The sequence below is a fragment of the Lepidochelys olivacea genome (assembly GCF_965140295.1).
Source record: "Lepidochelys olivacea isolate rLepOli2 genome assembly, chromosome: 1".
Lineage (NCBI taxonomy): Eukaryota > Metazoa > Chordata > Testudines > Cheloniidae > Lepidochelys > Lepidochelys olivacea.
This window is the reverse complement of record NC_140411.1, coordinates 343,312,686-343,331,451: the sequence shown is the minus strand read 5'-3', so window position 1 is coordinate 343,331,451 and position 18,766 is coordinate 343,312,686. Positions and strand designations below refer to the sequence as shown.

The 18,766-nt window shown below is 47.8% G+C and overlaps 1 protein-coding gene across 2 annotated transcripts in view; it reads right to left on the bottom strand.

Annotated features, from left to right (window-relative positions):
- Window positions 1-3,369: 3,369 nt before the first annotated feature.
- ITIH5 (inter-alpha-trypsin inhibitor heavy chain 5) overlaps window positions 3,370-18,766 on the bottom strand; it is a 60,036-nt gene continuing 44,639 nt past the window's right edge. For both annotated transcript variants that reach the window (XM_084636798.1, XM_084636799.1), the window contains exons 8-14: window positions 18,498-18,669; window positions 16,354-16,663; window positions 12,651-13,198; window positions 12,326-12,376; window positions 10,906-11,022; window positions 7,769-8,146; window positions 3,370-6,918 (exon numbers count right to left, since the gene is read on the bottom strand). In XM_084636798.1, the coding sequence (XP_084492924.1) occupies window positions 6,620-6,918; window positions 7,769-8,146; window positions 10,906-11,022; window positions 12,326-12,376; window positions 12,651-13,198; window positions 16,354-16,663; window positions 18,498-18,669 (1,875 nt within the window). In that variant the 3' untranslated portion in view covers window positions 3,370-6,619. The remainder of the gene's footprint in view (window positions 6,919-7,768; window positions 8,147-10,905; window positions 11,023-12,325; window positions 12,377-12,650; window positions 13,199-16,353; window positions 16,664-18,497; window positions 18,670-18,766) is intronic.

Genomic DNA, 18,766 nt, shown 5'->3' with positions numbered 1-18,766 from the left:
GTAGGGATTGTAATAAAAGTTTGACTTAAAGTTGCTTCATCTTTGGAATGCATTCCTGGGCTTAACGTTTTACAGAGAGAGGATGTTACAAAGGAGATGGCTCCCCTTCTAAACTCTCAATCGTAGGGACTTGCCACTTGCTTTGCATTGCCATATCTGAACTGGAACTGTCCTGTCTTGGCCCAGATGTTAATCTCGTTAAAAATCTGGGCAGTCAGTTGGGTTAATGATGTGGGGAAAAGCTGGTTTTCTAAAGCCAGATTTTTCAAAAATCTGTCTAAAGTGATCTCTAAAATAAAGCCTTATTTAAACAGGAAAGTTCATCTGGGCAGGAGACAGCTTTCCCAAAGGTTGGTCTAACATCTGGAGAACAAACTCCCTCAGGAAGGACCTAAGGACCGCCCCAAACCTTGCCACCTTCTGCTCCAAATGCAAGACACCCTTCTTCAGCCTGCCATAAACACAGATTAGCATGTGCACCCTACCAAAACGTTGCATTGCATGCACAATTCTCCCCCCCAGGAGAGGGGAGAGAGAATGAACCCCACGTGACTGATATGAATCGAGTTGCTTAATGCATAACTGGAAGGCATTCAGATTCTACAGTAATCTGAGTATCCTAGAAGTGTAGGACTGGAAGGGACCTTGAGAAGTCATCTAGTCCAGTCCCCTGCACTCAAGGCAGGACCACGTAATAATGTGCCGTATAAGACTAGAAATATTTATGCTGCTGAGAAGAATTTGTGATCCAAAACCCATTGACTTCAAGGGAGAGACAGGGCTTCAAATCACACCAAACACACATTGGATGACATGCTTCTCAAAATGCACCCACCTGCAGAGCCTAGTGCCTTCACTGGGCGCTATCTAGCTCTTAGCACCTTGGTTTATAGGTCAATTAAGGATTGTCTAAATGAGTCCTTGGTTCAGGGCAAGCAGTGTGCAGCCTGTGGTCATGTACTAACCGTGCCCCGGTGCATGTTAATCGACCTCATTTCAAAGCAGAGTAGATTAAAGGGCACTTGGGAACTGTAGTGCAGCAGCAGGATCCAAATGGGAACTTCGGGCATGGCAGGCTAGCGGTAGATTTACACCCCAGCTTGTGGCAAACTAAGCCTTCATTTTTGCAAGCCCTTCTGTAGAAGCATAAATAAGGATTTTGGAGCCTGCCTTAAAAACGTTTTGCCCCAAGCGTGTGTGAAGAATTTTTAAACTCTGCTGCTTGAAAAGCACATTGTAGGTGCAAATCCTGAGGATCATGTAGCCTTCACCGAACAGTGCACAGTATTCCAAATGTCTTGAAAGGGGAGGCTTTTTGAATTTCCTATTAATGTGAGTCAAATAACCCATTTTTTTTTCCTACCCACCTGTACTGCTCTTGGAACAAACCCTCGAGAACTGGCCATTCTAAACGGCTTGGCCGGACGGCTATTCGCGAAGATGAGTAAAATCCAAGTTTCACACCCCTCAGTGAAAAACTTGCAGTTGTGTGGGTAAGTTAGCAAAAAGGCCAAATTTCCGGGCTGCAGAAGGGCCTGGACCAAGACCTTACAAACGTTTCATGACACTCATTAAATAAGAATGGGTGAAAACAGCCCAGTGTAGAAAAGGCCAGGTGCCCCTGCGCTCTCTTTCCCCCTCCCCCCTAATGTTCTGTTAAAGTCCACACTGCGTGTGGGTAAGATACCTGCCCATGTCTTCAGCCATGGGACTTCCCAGGATGTGCAGTGTCACCGGTGAAAGAAGCTGATGGGTGGGTATGTCACTGGGGGAACTAGGACAGAGGTGCCTCCCTTTCACCCCCTGCCCCCACCAAGTGGCCTTGGGAGAGCCAGAGGCTCTAGCCTCAGGGGCAGAAGCAGGAACCCCTGGACTTTCCCGCCAGAACTGCAGAATGTTAATTGGCTGTTTGCTACAAGCCTCCCCCTCCCTCAGTGTCTCTTCACCTGAGCTTCCCCCAGACCTGTCCTCTTCCCTTTCCTTAAGCTGAGTCCTGCCTAAATAACAGTCCCCCCAACTCAGTGGCACTAACATGCCCTATGCTGCCATCCTTGTTCCCCCACCCTGTCTCTCTCTCGTCTAGTTAGCCAATATTGTCTCCTTGCACTGAGCTGTTTTTTGTGCTCCAATTGTACAGCACCTAGCACAATGGGCAGCCTGGTCCATCACGCAGGCTCACAGGCCCTACAGTAATATAAATAGCGTGTGAAGGCAGGATGGCTTGTGCTGTAGGCAATTGGAGCATGACAGATAGGTGTTCATTCTACAATTGCCCCCCGGCCTTTGTTGGCATCTTAGAGGGGACAACTAGCAGCTGGGAATGGAGCTGAGCTATCCTCAGACCTACCAGTACTTCCTCTAGTTCAGAGCTGAAACACTTCTTGCCCTGTGCTAATCGTTCTGCAGGGAGTGGCTTCGTTCTCCAGGGAAGTCATACAGCTTAAGGCCAGAAGGGCCTAACAGACCAGACCATCTGACCTGCATATCACAGGCCGCCAGCAGCACCCTGCAGCCCCCCACATCAATGTCAATAACCCTACTTAGACCAAGTATTGCAGCCCTCAGGAGACCAGACTGTTCTGTGCCACAGGCAGAGAACAGGAGCGACCGAGGTGCACCAGTGCCTGAGGTCCCTGCAGTGGCAGGGAAATATTAAGTGAGAGCCACCCGGACACCGGGGTGCCTTTCAGAAGCTCTTGATTCAGAGGAGAATCTAGGATTTGCGATTGCTGCTATCCTAGGTTCCCATCCTGCTCCACTCAAATCTATGCTGCTTAAATGACTGTAATCTCTGAACACCTCAATCATTATATAGAAAACAACTTTGAAAAAATCTACCTCACTGTACCCACTCCTCTCCCTGGGCGGCTGTCATAGCTGTTAGTCATGTCACCTGCAGCGCTGTTGTAAGACAGTGGCGATGAGTGTGGTGGAAGAATGTGTAGACTAGAACACCTCCAGGAAGCAGGGAAGTACCATTATTCTCATCTTTGTGTCTGGGCTTCCCAAAGGACTTGCCTGAGGAAGGCTGGTGGAGCTGGGACTTGAAGAGCTCTCCCATGTCTTTGGCTAGTTCCCTCATCCCTGGACCCATCTTCCACCACTCCATGACAAGACTCTGACATCTATTGTTTGCATCAGTCTCTGGGCCAGAGCCTGCTACTGATTTTTAAACATCTCCACTGTGGTCACGAAGGCCATTATAATCAACCACCTGATACTTGGGGCAGCTGCTTCTTCCAGGTGAATGATGCCTGAGGGTGCTCTTCCCCTATCCAGCAACATAAAACATGTGCATAACCTTAGTCTCATGGCAGGTTCAACCAAGTGTCTGCTGCTTCACACCAAATAAAAACATCACCTCAACGGTCACTGTAAAGTATATTTATTGTGAAAAGTGATAACTGGATCCCCACTGACCAAATCTCAACTGTGCTGTTGTCCGTGCTCCCTATACCTACGGGGTTAGATTTCATCCTTTTGGGGTCAACTGAAATAGCATGTCCCTAATGGGGTGGGGGAAGACGTGTAATGCACTCGAAGCTTTAGCAATACATATTTATGTACAGAAAGGGGGAAGAAGGGGGTGTACAATGGAATAAAACCCTACACCTGCCCTAACTAAGCTGCCCTCGAAGGGAACATGCATTTGAACAGGTCAACACTATGTAGAAAACTCAGACCCTGCCTCTAAAGAGCTGAAATATGGGTGACGGGAGGTGAAAAGTGCGAACCCAGGGAAATCCCGTGGCAATAACCACAGTCCAAAGGTGTCTGATGAGCTCAGGAATGTTTCTTACGTGACCAATATCCAGGTCGCTTGCTGCAATTAAAACAGTCAAGTCAGTGCAGGAGTCAGGCAACCGTGGTTCATCACCATCGATTTTCAGGGTAAGCAGCCAGTTTAACTGGCACAATTTCCCACCCTCTGCGAGATTCCCCTCCCCGCAGCACTTCCTGGTCATGGGCGCTACACAGGTGCTGGCTAAGCTTAGCCTTGGCCTGCTAACCAACGCCGTGCTTACTGCTCAGGAGAAAGGCAGCATGCAACACGGTTCCGCAGTGTCTGCCAATTGCTCTTTTGAGAGGATTGTTTCCTGAGAGAGCCGTACCCAGTGCGGTGGCCTCAGACCATGTCTGCACTAGGGCTTTGTGGGCGTCCCAGATTACTATACTGGCAAAGTACTATAGTGTGGACACAGCTATACTGAGCACAGGCGTGTGTTTGGTGCCCTGTCCCTGGCGCCTGCCCCTTTTGCAGCATGAGGGAGACCCTGGTGCACGTATACCTGGAGTGTGCCCGGTTGCAGCCCCTGTTCTGGCTCCTCCTGACCATCCTTTTACATTTCTGGCTGCACTTTTCCCCTCACCTTTTCATATACTCACACCCTATCCATAACCCCACAAAGCCACGGGACCTCCTTGTCAGCCTCCTCCTGGCGCTGGCCAAAGTAGCCATCTATAAGACCAGGGAGAGGAGGTTGGCTGAGAGGGTTTCCTGCGACTGGGGGGCCTATTTCCAGGCCTTTGCTCACATATCTGGGCAGAATCCCTCTGGGCGGCATCTGCGGGCTCCCTTGACACCTTCGAGGAGCAGTGGGTGCTGTCCGGGGTTCTCTGCTCGGTGTCCCCTTCAGGTTCCCTTTGTTTGACCCTTTGCCTTCACACCTGCCCCTGTTACATTTTTGGTTGTCCCCTGTAATTATTTGAGTTCCTGGACCTTGTGGATCCTTCCCTAAGGCTGGGGGAGGGTCCTTTAGCAAGAGGACCAGTGTAGTAAAGCCACCCGCCAGGAGTGAAACAAACTACCCTAGTAAACGCCCAGTTTTGCTGGTATAGCTCTGGCTATGCTACAGGCTTCTGTCGACGCAGCCACATCAGTCAGGGATCGCCCCGCGTCACATCCCTGACTGACAGATCTATGCTGGCCGAAGTCTGTAGCGTAGCCATAGCCCTCAGATTCAAATTTCACTGCAAAGCACTCGCAGAATTTTGGCAGCAGCGCTGCATTTGAGGTACCTTAGCGGGGCTTTAGGTGGGCAGCTCTAATGGTAGCGTTCTCTGCCACAAGCAAGAAAATTCACTAAAACATGAGATTGAACTGAGCAATGCTGCTAGCCCAGTGCTTCCCCACAATACAGCATTAGGGAGTGGTGGTTTCTACACGGACAAGGATGCTGTGTGTGAAAGATGTCCTAGACTCCAGATGTGATTATAATGTTTAAATATACAAATATCAGCTCTGAATTAGTCTATTTCTCCTAGGCCAAAGCAGTTCTTCAGTGCTCTCCAAACACCTGGATATCATTTGGCTGCTTAAGGTGCTTTCACCCCTTTCCCCCTTCCCTTTGAGCCCCTGGGGAGATACAGTAAACTTTAGTTCAATTCTGGCCTCCCATGCACATGTCTTCATGTTTGCTGATGTCCTCTCTAGCAGCCTTTTCTAATAAAAGATCTCCCTGGAGGGTGACGCACAGCATTATTAAATGATGCCTCGCTTTAAAATAGACCAGTCTCTACATTTTGGTTAGGCAAAATCCTCGTGAGTGGCTTGCTCAGCTTCCACACACCCCTGCAGCGTGGGTATCTGTTTAACGGCCCATTTCACAACCTCGTTTTGCCAATTGCCTTCGTTGCACGGAAGCAGAGACGAGGAGTGTCAGATTATAAGCGTTTGGGGATCGGGAACGAATAAAGATCACATTCTGCCATGGGCCCAGACTGTAACAGTTATATGGGATTTGTATTTCAGTACAAGAGCTGGGACCGTTTTGTGGTCAGTGGATTTGGAGCCTGGCTGACTGTTCCTATTCAGAGAATTTAAGAAAGCTTCTATTAAATAGAGTGGGTGCCTAGTGCTATGATCAAGCAGATGTGGTGTGGGTTGAAGCCTCCTTCCTTTCCGAGACAGGAGAGACCATGGATGGAAACATTTAGTCAAGATGCTGCAAGGGGTGTAAGTTACACCACCACTGTCACTGTTCCAGGCTGTAAATGCTTTTTTAGGATGTTCCAATACGCTATCAGCAAGACGCCTCACGAGGGCGTATATCACTGGTGAGCCTCTCTGGTGGCTAGAGGTACACGCTGTCACACTTAACACCACATTCAACACGTGTATGGATAGCCAAGAAACCAACACCCTGCTGTGGCTCACTGGGTCTGCGTTCAATTTGTTCATTAACCCACTGATGTCCCCGTGGGCTTTCCTTTGTGGGATGCTTTCCCTAAAAGCACGTCTGCCCCAGATAGTTATGATAGCAGGTACCTCATGTCATGTTATCAAAGGAAAGGTTGTGTTGTATGACTTATGTCTTACATTCTGTGAGTAGCCAGATGCTGGTGGGTATTGCGCAGATCCACCTGGGTATTTATTTTTACACCTGTATCTTTCTGTACTGCTAAATCTGACATACCTTCTCTCTCCCTCCCTTTCCACCAGGAGAGCACTTTAGCCCAAACCTCACCCTCCCTGCACTCAACACCATGACCTGCCAGTACAGAAGTGGGGAAGCTGATTTCCAAAGGGAAAACATTTGTTTCTTTGGCACTAAAAAAAAGTAAGAACCACCCGCAGGGTTATTGTTGTTGAATCTGCTGATGCAACCCGTGATCGGCCTTAAAGTCTGTTAGCCATCCCGAAGCTGGTTCCTGTGTCGAAGGGATGAGCAGCAAGATAATCCTTATAGTCTCCATCGATCAGTTTGTCTGCATTGTTCTTGGCAAACCAGCAATCGACCTCCTGCTCACCGTTGTAGATCTTCCTCTGCTTCCACACGACAGGAACCAGCCTACCTTTTACCTTTAGCACATTCACTGGCCTCGGGTTCAGCTCTTCTGTTGAGTTCTGACTGACCAGCTGGGGACTTCCACCCAGAGGGTCCTGGGTAAGTTTGACTTCATGGTACAAGAACTGACCTGCAAGGAAAGATTAAACTTATTCCTAAAGCAGCCGCTTTGCTTTGCGACAGAGTCTTTTAAAGGGGTCTCCAAAGCAGCAGCCAAATTACCAGGTTTCAATGCCTCTGGGGCTCCTGAAGAGTTTCCCAGCGATGGTGGAAAGAAGCTATGTTCTACAATTCTTTTGTTAATCTCTCACCCACACACAGGGAACTGGGACGAGAACTCTGCTCCTTCTTCACCTCCAGAAACACAGGCCTTGGCCAGTTAAACTTGGAAACTGATTCTTGAGCTGCCAGTAGCAGAGAGCCTCCTGTTCCTCTCTGGGGGCTAAGCCCGCTGGAGGGTAACATCACTTGTTTTAGACCCACAAAGCTCAAACAAAGGGCGGAAAGAGAGTGTGGTGATTAGGGCACCACCCTAGAACTCAGGAGACCATTCTCAGCTCTGCCACAGGCTTCCTGTATGACCTTGGGCAAGTCCCTTGTTGTCTCGGCCTCAGTTCCCCAGTGGGCAAATAGCACTTCCCTACCTCACAGGGGTGTTGTGAGGATAAATATGTTAACATCTGTGAGGTGCTCAGATATTATAGTAATGGGGACTGTATAATTACAATCGATAGATACACTAGTGGGAGACGGGTCACATGGAGAACAGAGGGGTGAGAACGTTGAGAACGTTGATGGCAGACAAGCTAGTCATGACGGGATCGAGGCAAGAGTCCCACTTCTCGGCTGACCCATCCCATTCCTCAAGGCTCACCACCTCCTGCCTCTGTCCCTCAAACCCCTTTGAAATAGTCGCTTCTCCCATATCACCCATCTGAACAGTTTGCTACGGGTTACAACTGAAAGAGCGTGACACCTACCTAGCAGTCCATGGGAATGAGGGGAGAGCCCTTTACTGTTGGAAATGTAGAATCCCAGGTGATTCCTCTGGTAGGGGGCAGGATTCTTGTACTGGTGGATCAGGATGATGAAGCTGATGGTGCCGTGTATTGCCACGGTGACATTGGAATTGGCAAAGATAGACACCTCCAGGCCACTGCTCCCCACCGTGGCACTCCGGTCACATGGCAAAATGAGTCTTTCCCCATCATCCAGGATGACCTTGGTGGGTGTGATCTCGACGTAGGATCGCTCTGGCTTATTGCTGAGGATCGTGATGGTGGTGAAGTAGGTGCGTTGTTTCTTGTGGCCATTGGGAGGAGCCGGGGCTCCAATTAACTGCCCGTTCACAGTTACACCTTTTAGAGGGAAAAAACAGTGGTTTAAAATGTGAGTGAATGAATCGCTCCGAGCTGATGCTGTGGATCATGCATAATGAAAACCTCATTTTGAGTGGACACTGAAGTACCACTCATGCTGGGATCCTAGTTCTCCCAGCTACCATCTTGTTTAAAACAATGGGGCCAACATTTTCAAACTTGATTGCCGCAAGTTAGGCCCCTAACACCATATTTGGACATCCAAGTTTGAAAACAGGCCCCAGTCTATTAGCAGAATTCTGCCACCATTGCCCTGGACAGTGTGAGAGAGGATATTTTACTTGAGCGCTGAGTTAGCATGGTATTTGCAAACTGCATTATCATCTACCTAGGGCAGGTAGGCGATGGCTTGCTTTGACAAACACCATCCTAGAACCCTGCTCAATCACACACAGTGTTAACCGGCATGGGTCTAATCCCATTTTGCACAGGACCATGGGGTAGAATTATTTCTGATAAGAGAGGAATTGGATCTGGCCTAATACCACTGTTCTATAGGAGTCAGGGTTGTGGGTCATTCTCTGTAGGCTGCAGTACACCTAATGTGGCAATGGTGAGAGGTTCTGGTCCAACAGCCCTGAAGCCCTGCTGCCTAAGGCCAGAAAAGGTCCAACACTCCTTCACAGGCGACAGCAGCAGAAGTGTGATGGACCCCATCTTGGCCAACATACCAGGGACTGAACCAGGACTCCCAGAGCTAAACGCACAACTTCTACAGCTTGAGCGAAACAGCCCTCAGTGGGACAGCGCCAGACTCATAGTCTCCGTGCATGGGTACTGAGAGGCACCTGTAACTCCAGTGGGTTACACACGCTTCTCCCGCTCTGCCCTTCCAGCGTGCCTCAATTCTGCACCAGAGAAGCCACAGGTAGGGGTGGGAGGCCGTGCTTACAGTGTGCATGGCTCAAAGGGGTTGCAGACCCGGCAAATAAAAATTCTACAACTTGAGCCTGGTCGCTGAGGGGCACGTTTCACCCCTGGCTAAGGGAAACCTTCCCTCTGATTGCCTGCGTTTGCCCCGCCTCCTGGGGTATAAGCTGCCGATCAGCACTCTCTCCCTCTCCCTTCAGGAACCCACACTGTTCTCTTAGCGGGGCGGGGGAGCGGAAAAAGCCCAGCAGCTCAGGGCTGCTCCACTCCCTCTCCTCCTTTCCCCACCTGTGAGCAATGGGACGGCTCCTCTGTAACTCCCTCCCTGCCGCACCCAGCCTGCTAAGGGGGGGGTGAAGAGATGACGGGGGAGTGCAGCTGAGACTGGGTGGGGTCAGAACCGATGGAGGGCTGGGGGAACCGGCCGGTGTGACGTCACTTTCATTTCTTTGCAAAATGACAGACACCGGCCTCGGAAGGTAACAATGGAGGGTCACAACTGGCCTCGCGCCATCAGTGCAGAGGTGAAAAGCTCCCTATCCTGCGGTCACAGGGGAAACGGTCATTCCTTTCTCCATACACTTATCTGCCATTTATTTGAACCTGGGTGACGCTCAAGCACACTCTCCTCTCAAGCCACAAAAAATCAGCCAACCTAGCCGGTGAAGGAAGCTAGTGGTCTGTCTGCAAGGGGTTCGGTGTATACTGAAGAAAGCAGAGGCTGGACACAGACGGGACAGGGAAGTTGGGCCAATGCTACAAAAGTGCCACACAAAATAGCTCTCCAGTGACTTTGTTTTGTTTCGTTTTTTCCTTGTCAGACAGACTTTCGTATTGCCTTTCATGCTTACGCCCCCGCCGCCACTCCATGGCTTTCCTGCTTAGCAAATAATCCACTTACTAACCATTTTGCTTAGGAATTCCAGGTCAGATCTGAATTTTGGACAGTCAGGGGGTCACACTGCTCTACGCAAAGCAGAGACTTAATCGTTTGTGATTTAGCTTTCTCAGGACTGATCCAGGGGCAAAAACTGTTTTAGTGCAATTACTATAGACCCTCCGTTAAAACAAACTGTCATTAACTGCCTCAGTGCTCAGGGACCCTTCTACTGCAGCTTGACAGGGACTTAGCACTGAAGGCCGCCAGCCCCCTAAGTAAGCAGCATACAGTTAAATGCTAATGACTGGGTCAGATACAAAACCTGCCCACCCCACTGCTGGAGAAGACTCTGCAAGCAGTGGGCTGTGGAAGCAGAATCAGTTAGTGAAACCTGCAGATGGAGCAAAGGGGGGCCCAGAGCCCCAGCGTAATCTCTAACAGCGGGAGGCTGTTGGCTCATGTTAAGTGCCCCAAGTTTAGCATCTGAAACTCAAGATGGCCTTTTATTTAGCTGTGCCTGCTCCAGCTAGTCAAGTGTGGCATACAGACCACATGTGTCTTACCTAACAGGCACTGCTTGCTCAGATCAAGCTGGAGCATTGCATTCTGGGTCTTTGTATTTCCATGGTCCCGATCTCCATATTAAATATATGGGGTGGTGGCAATCTGTTCCATTTGACATGAAGTAGTTGCAGCTCCTGGCCTCCTGCCAGTGGAGCCCTCGGTTGGGCAAAGTTTGGGCACCCTTCAGCAGGTTCTGCATGTGATTGGCGCTAAGCCATGGACAGCCACTGGGGTCTTATGCGTCTCCATCTCCCCATCTGTAAAATGGTGACAGAGCCTTCCTCCCTCTCCGGCTTGTTGTAAGTTTAATGCATAAAGCACCTTGTTGCTAAGTATTTTCACTGTTGGACTGATACCTGCAGCTCAAATTTCCCCAGTGCAGCAGCTGCTGGGGTAGCTCCAACAGGATTCCTCATTATCTTACCAGACTCATTATGATCGGAGACCAGTCTGAGAATGTCCCCTGGTTGCCCATCAATATTGAAGCAGACAGCTAGCTTGCTGGAGGGGAAATCAATGACAAAGTGAGGGTCTCCATCCGCTGAGAAGACATGAAAAGGAGAACAAAGGTAAGAGACGTTCACGGAACACCAGTATCCAAGTGCCGAATCTCACAAAACAGGTTTCAAAGAGCCTCATCTCTGTTTTCTTCAAGATTTACTGGTACATTTTTAAAGGGTTTATGGATAGCTTGTTTTGTTTCCCCACAAAAAATGTTGCGTTTAAGGTGAAAAGTCAAGAACTAAAATATTTCATTTCTGAAGTGCTGCCATGTTACTTCATGGGAGTTGTAGTTCGGGTGCCTCATGCCCCCATTATCCTATATATAGGCCAGGCTCCCTGGCTCAACTACATCTCCCATGATGCACCACAGTCTCCCCTCTTGGTGAAGGGCTGCTGCGTAGTCATGGTGCATCATGGGAGATGTGATCCTGGCCCATGGAGAATAATAGGTGTGTGAGGCACCCAAACAACAACTCCCATAAGGTACCATGGCAGCACTTCAGAATTGAAACATTTCTTTTTTCCACTGAAAACATTTTGAGTGTTCAGTTTTTCGATGAAAAATCAAAGTTTTCCCTGGGAAGAAGCCAATTCCTGTTTAGTCCAAAACCCAATTTTCTATCAATAAACAGTTTAGAGGGACAATTTTTGACCAGCCATAGGATTAGCATCACCATCAGGCACAATGAACGTTGACAGTTGAGTCTGGGCAAGTCCTCCTGCTCATCAATATTAATTTGATGCAGTAGCAGGTAGATTCCCCACACAGCAAGTGACCCACTCTTGCAGCGCCAGCTGATGGAACACAGCCATACAGAGATTGGCCTGAGCTGTGAACTTCAGAGCTAGGCGTGATCTTCTTTGGTGTCTGGTGAAGTTCAGATCTTGGGTCTTGGTTTAGGTCTATGTAATGTTTTAAAGGATTGTTGAAAAAACAATTAAACATATTGTGAAAACTTTTTGACATTTTTTACTGTCTTTTAAAATTTCAGCAACATTATTCTGAAAATCAAGTTATTGTGACCAGCTAAAATATTGAAATAAAGCCCTTATGACCCCTAAAATGAACTGGCTGTTTTAAATAATGCACCTATGTCTTCCTAATATACCACCCCGCTGTGCTTCCTAATTAGCACTCTTGCTAACTTTTAGCAATTCCTGATCCTCTCTCTTTTTTTCTTTTTTCTTCCAAATTACTGTATTGTAATCAAATGAATAGGATCTTTGCTGGTTTACTCCAGGAGGGTGTATGCCAAAGGCACTAAGAGTTGTGGCTTTGTAAATCAACTGTTCTTTATCTTCAGTTACAAAGTATACAGAATTGGGAAATAGACACTGACCTGACGTTTTGGATATTTTAATTCTTTCTTTGTCTGGTTGCTTGGATACACCTAGAAGAGGGGGAAGAGAAAGCAGCCAGAGTTATGGGTACAATAACAGACTAAGCAATGTTATAACAATGTTCCCAAAACACTGCTCAGAGAAATTACATGACTTGCCCAAGGATATACGTTGAGGCATTAGCAAAACCAGGATTATAATCCCAGTCTCCTACCTCCTAGTCCTGTGCTTTAACCACTAGACAATCCTTTCTAATTAAATCAATTTTGAGGTGTGCCTATTTTGAAGGAATGTGTCCAATTATTATAATTATTTTCTTTGTACCTGGTGGTACTTTGTGTCCTTGCAAACTCTGCACTCTTTCCCCAATGCCCTCAGTAGAAGGACTGGCATGAATCTCCTTAGGCCGGTCTGCCTGTAACTCTTTCATCTTCAGGGAGGTGAAGGGGATGATGAAGTTGTAGGTCAGGGCCAATGACTTGGCTTTATCCATCAAGTGTTGCCTCTCCTCCCTGTCATCACTCTTCAACCAGGAGGTCAGCAGCTCCTTGATGGTGAGATAACTCCATGCCCTTTCAGCATAATTCTGAGCCTCCTTGCCATCCTCCATGCCAGGAGAGCCCCTGATGTCATTCTTGCTTGGGACGTCTATGGCCACGTCGGTTTTCAGGAGGATGTACTTGTTGGCGTTGCTGGCCGTCACCTCTACGTGGAGCTTGCCCGAGTTGCGCTCGATGAGCTTCCCGGCAATGACGATTTCAGACCCATTGAAGTAGTTGGGGAAGAGGTTCTGAGTGACCTGCTCCACACTGTCTTTGGGATAATCAACCCGGATGTCGGAGAGAAGGGGCGTCCCTATCTCGTCGTAGAACCTGAAACAAGTGACATTTCCCACAGGTTAGTGTTTTCAGCCAGGTACTCACAGGTACCTGTATGCAGGGGTACACACATGCACAGAGTGCTGAATTTGCACTCGGGGTGGGATATTCCCCCAAGGTAATATCAGAGGCATGTTGGTAGGAGTTTTCCTTTCCCTGGTTCTTTGAGCATGGATCCTGTGCTAGGATCTAAAGGCTGTATTCCACATGATCTCTTCTGGTACAGGAGGCCTGGAAGGAGAAGATCTCAGCACAATTTGTTTTATGATTCTGTGAGAGTCAGAATGGTTTCCACTAGACCTGGAGATTATACACCCGTAATATATCGGTGTTTCATCTAGGGCTTTCTTACAGGACCTAACACATCCCTGGGAATGTCTCCCACTTGGTTGGATTGAAAAGCGTTTATAAGGGACCCAGACCTGCGTTTACGGCTGCATGATTCTCCTGCTACAACTGGTGGCCTGACTGAGACCTAAAGCCACCTGGAGAGCGCTGCATTCTCTACCAGGCTTGAGCTTTCTAGTCTCAGCCTCCTCTTCTCTTGCAAGGCAGGACTCACAGAACCCTGAAATCAGGTATTGAAAGGTAAACAAACAAAGAACTGACTTCAACTCTATTTTTGAGGCCAAGCTACATTCCTTTTTCATGCCTGCACATACAGGCTGTTAAAGAGCTGGGACTTTGAACATTTTTATTTTTCTCTTTATAAAAAGCTTTTCAGTTCCCTTTTTTAGAATAATATTGAGCACTCTAGTGCCCTCAGTCTAAGGACCTCAAAGTCCTTTGGAAGCATCAGTTAACCCTAAGAGTGCTATTATTCAATCCATTTCACAGAGTACTACAACAAAGCACAAGTGACACTGGGACTTGCCCGAAACCACACAGAGGGTCAGTGGCTTTGCTGAGAGGACAACCCAGCAATCTGGACTCCATTTTACCTACTCCAACCACTGGACAACACTCCACTACCTTTACAAGCAAGTCTTTTCTCTAATGAGCTCTTGTAGCCTGATAGAGCTCCCGCCGCTTTCAATGGTTCAGGATCAGACACTGGTGGATGGGTTTCCACAATGTATTAAAGTCCAGAGGGCAAACAGGCTAAGTATAGTGTAACAGAGCAACACAACTATGATTGGAAGTGTGCAGGCTCACCCCTATGGATACCTAGGGGAACTAGGAGTTTTTTCCCCCATGGAAAATTTCATTTATTTGGCAGAAATTCAAACACCAAAAAATGCTGGTCAAAACCTGAATAACTTCAATGTGGAAATACAGCCACAGTGCCTCATGGGGGTTGTCGTTTGGGGGACTCGTGCGCCCATTCTCCTCTACGGGCTTGGCTTCCAGGTTGAGCTACATCTCCCATGGTGCACCATGGTCTCCCTCTTTAAGAGGGGAGGCAGTGCTATATGAAAATCCCTGGCTATGGTGTACCATGGAAGATGTAGTCCGGTCAGGGAGCCCCCCCCATTGAGGTGAATGAGGACAGGAGGCAACCAAACTATGACTCCCATGAGGCTATGCTGCAGCATTTCCAAATTCAAATGTTTTAGGTTTGAGGTGAAATATTTTTCAATAAAAAACTCAAATCAAAATTTTTCACAGAAAGCAGACGCTGTTTGTGTCTCAGAACCTTAACATTGTCTAACATCTATTTAAATGGGCAACGAGTCCTTTCTCCACTTGCACCATGGGGCGAGCTGATGTAAGTGTCTCCCAGCTCTCCAGCCATTCAGATTTAGGCACACACGCAATATCTCTGTCAAAAGAATTTAAACCAAAGTCTTGTTCTGAAGGGCATCAAAGCTGTACTATGGTACACTGTATCTTGAGTGGGGGGAAGAACTCCCAAGTAGCCATCCAGCCATGGAAAGAGCTCTACAACCATAAGACCATCAGAACGGCCAGACTGGGTCAGACCAAAGGTCCATCTATCCCAGTATCCTGTCTACAGACAGTGGCCAATGCCAGGTGCCTCAGAGGGAATGAACAGAATGGGTAATCAACAAGTGATCCATCCCCTGTTGCCCACTCCCAGCTTCTGGCAAACAGAGGCTAGGGCAGCTTTTATCAAATACGGCCACCGTGGACTTTTCTTGCAGCCACAGCCTCCTGGGCAGTGATTTCAGGGGCGGGGAGAGGGCTGCAAAGCAGCGGCCCCCCTCCCCCAGGGCCACCAGCAGTGGTTGAGCCCTGCCCACCTCTGGAGACCCAAAAGCTGGAGGAACAGACAGCCAGTGAGTTCCCCACCTTCCCACCACTGGTGGGGTCAGGCTCCAGCCCTGTGGTGGCAGGTGGCAGGCTCCAGCCACAGGGCTTCAGGCTCTGTTCCCAGGCTGTACGGTGGTGGGCTCTGGCCTCAAGGTCACACCCCCCACATCACCCCAGTTCCTTGCTGCCTCCATATCCACCTCGCCACCCAGAGCTTAATTTGTCCCCAGGTTTGCCTGGGCTGAGTAAGTCTGCTGTGAAAAGTGATATTTGTATGTTTGTTAGTACCACTTTGCACAGCAGGCTTAGTAACTAGGAAGTCTTTTTAAAAAGCAACCAAAAAAGCAAAAGACACAACAAGAAAAAGGATAATAACATGCAAAGCACCTTATTTGTGTTTCTATTCGGTTTAGGGTCAGTAAAGAATAGAGACAACTGTACATTAGTTTTATTATTGAGTCTGCAAAAAAAAATTCTACATAAATAAATTACACTGACTTAGACATGTGTATGTGCATACTTGTTTGTTTTTCCTAAAGTTAATTAAGTATTTTAGGGAAAATTGTCAGAGCAGCCACCAGCAAGAGTTGGTGGCCGCACTCTGAGACCACAAAGAAAATTGAGCTGAGAACCCCTGGGCTAGGGACACCATCCCTGCTCACACTTATCTGACCTGCACCTTTCAACCACAGTCAAACCTGTAACAGCCCCAAGTTTTTGGGGAGGAGGTGGAGTTTTGAACCTGTATTGGCACCCATATTTTGTTAATGGCCCATATCTTTATAAACAAATTTCCCTGGGAAAGCCGAAATCCAGATCCACCATCTTCAGCTAGAGCCTGTCTCTACTGTGAATTTATCTGAGGTCACTCCTCCCCACACCCATACCCAGTCTCATCCAAGGCCCCAGTGCGTCCAGGGCGAAACTCAACAAACCCTTTCAGCTGTGCGGCTGCGTCCTCGTCCTCCTGGATCTGCCGCATCATGCCGCAGTTCTCCAGGGACATCCTCTCCAGCAGCTTATAGTCGACGTCGTTGCCAATGCCGATGGTGAAGAGGCAGAACTTCTCGCGGATGGCCTCCTTGGTGTTGCTGAGGATCTTGGAGGACTGCATCTCCCCGACTGTGGGCCGCCCATCTGTCAGGAAGATGATTAGGGAGACGCTCCTGGCGTCAATGTCGTTCTGAGCGATGTAACTGTTAAGCAGCTTTGCACTCGTCTGGACAGCCTCATTAATATTAGTACCTGGGAACGCAGCAAAGTCATGAGCTTATTTTCCTGATTAAATGCAGTGCACATGGCTGACAAGAAAATCTCAACAGCTTGCAAACATCTGATATGTTCTACTCATTGCGATGTGCCCTTTCCCTCAAAAATGGTACTGTTCCCGTAAGCAGGCTCTGTTATGCCACCTCTTGACAGGTCTGTATCTCCGTCAGTGGGCACCACTACACACGCAACATTTGACACTGCAACAGAGGAGGTGGAAAACAAGGCTAAAAATACTAGAGATAGTCCTGAAGTGAAATCCTGGCTCCATTCTTGAATGTTAGAAGTTGGGAATCAAAACCCAGAACCCCAAAGGGAATTTTGCAAATGGTCTTTATAATGGGTCCAAAGCAAAACCCCAGAGCCAAACATCCCGAATCTCTTGCACTCAAAATGCAAATCCAAAGTTGTAGCTTGACATATTTTTCAAAACCAGAGGAAAGAAATCCCCCACGCTTACCAGTATCCTTTTTAAACCATAACTCAGAAAAATAACATTGAAGACTGAAAGCAACGATTTTTTTTCCAAAAAACATTTTGTGGTAAAGGGCTCATTTGTGGGAAGGTAGATGGGTGTACAAATGCTAATGTGAAGACACCCACCCAACAACGGTTTGCTAAATGAGACACATTAAAGAAGCAAATCAGACTGGTACACTCGCTGAGATGGACAATCAATACATCTCTCTTTTCCAAACTCCAAAGTTTGGCATGCCGTTAATTATTTCCCTTTGTTTTGGGCTGTAATTAGGCATATCCCCTCAATGCAGGCTCAGCTGGCCCTTACGTGGTTCTCCTTTGACACCTCTGGGATAACATGCTTTGTTCATTTGGTAATCACCTTTGGTAATTGTTTAGCTAGGCATGTTCCCCTCCCCACCCTGCCTCTTCCTAAACTCCTTAGCTAGTAGTAAAAGCAATGCAACAGACCATCCTGTTTGCTCATTTTTCCTTTGGAATGCTTCAATTAGAATGAATGCTTATTGTTTAGGCTGATAAGGAAAAGTAGGGAAAGCCCTTGCAGATCTTTAGCCAGCTGGAGTCTCTGGTCTTCCCAGAATTTCTTGAGATCATTTTACAGGGCTTTGTGCAGGTCATTTGGTGCTTAGACGTTAAACTGATGATGGGTCCCCAAGAAGTACATTAGGTTACCGGGGTTCCCAAACGTATTTATACTGTGGACCACAACTTAACAGAGAGATCATTGCACCAAATACCTCCTCTTGTATTACAATTAGAGGATTATTATTTATTTATTTTGTTACAGTAGTGCTAGGATCCCTAGTCATGGACCAAGACCCTCTATGCTAGGCACTGTACAAACACAGAAGTCAAACAGCAAGTCAAACACAGAACAAAAAGACACCTTCCCTTCCATTTGCAATCCCTGCGGCAGCTCCTGCAACTGCTTGCATGCTAAACTAACATTAAGAAATTCTTGAATATATCTCCAGCTGCCCCTTAACAGTTGCTTAGCAGCTGGAAACAAGGTGAAGGAGCCAGCACCATGTGACCAGCCAGCTCTCTGTAGGCCACAGTTTGAGAACGGCTAGCTTAGATAGTTGGGAATCTTGTGTGATGAGAAGTAAGAGGGTGGGATTTTCAAATATGCTCAGCATTGGGCTAAATCTGCTACCAGAGAAATGAACAGTGAAGTTCCTATTGACTCAGACAGCACCAGAGAGAGGCCAATGCTGAGAACACTTTTGATAATTCCACCTGGTGTTCCCTGAAGAGATCTGCAAGGTCTCAGGATGGTGTAAATTAATCAAAGGAACAAGTCAATCCCATCTGGGTCTCCAAAGCCTACCTCCAGTAGGTGAGATGTTATGGATGTACTTCTTGGCATCTCTTATGTTGTTTGGAGTCACTGGCTCCAGATGGTCCTTTTGCCAGACCTTGATTCGGTCAGAAAAACCAACAATATTGAAGTGGTCCTCTGGCCTTAGGTCCCGGAGAATGGTGAAGAGAGCATCTTTGGTCTAAAGAAAAGAAAAGAAAAGTACAAGTCAAATTCTCACTGCTTTAATGACAAGGGCCCAGATCCTCAATGATATTTAGGCACCTAACTCCCATTGA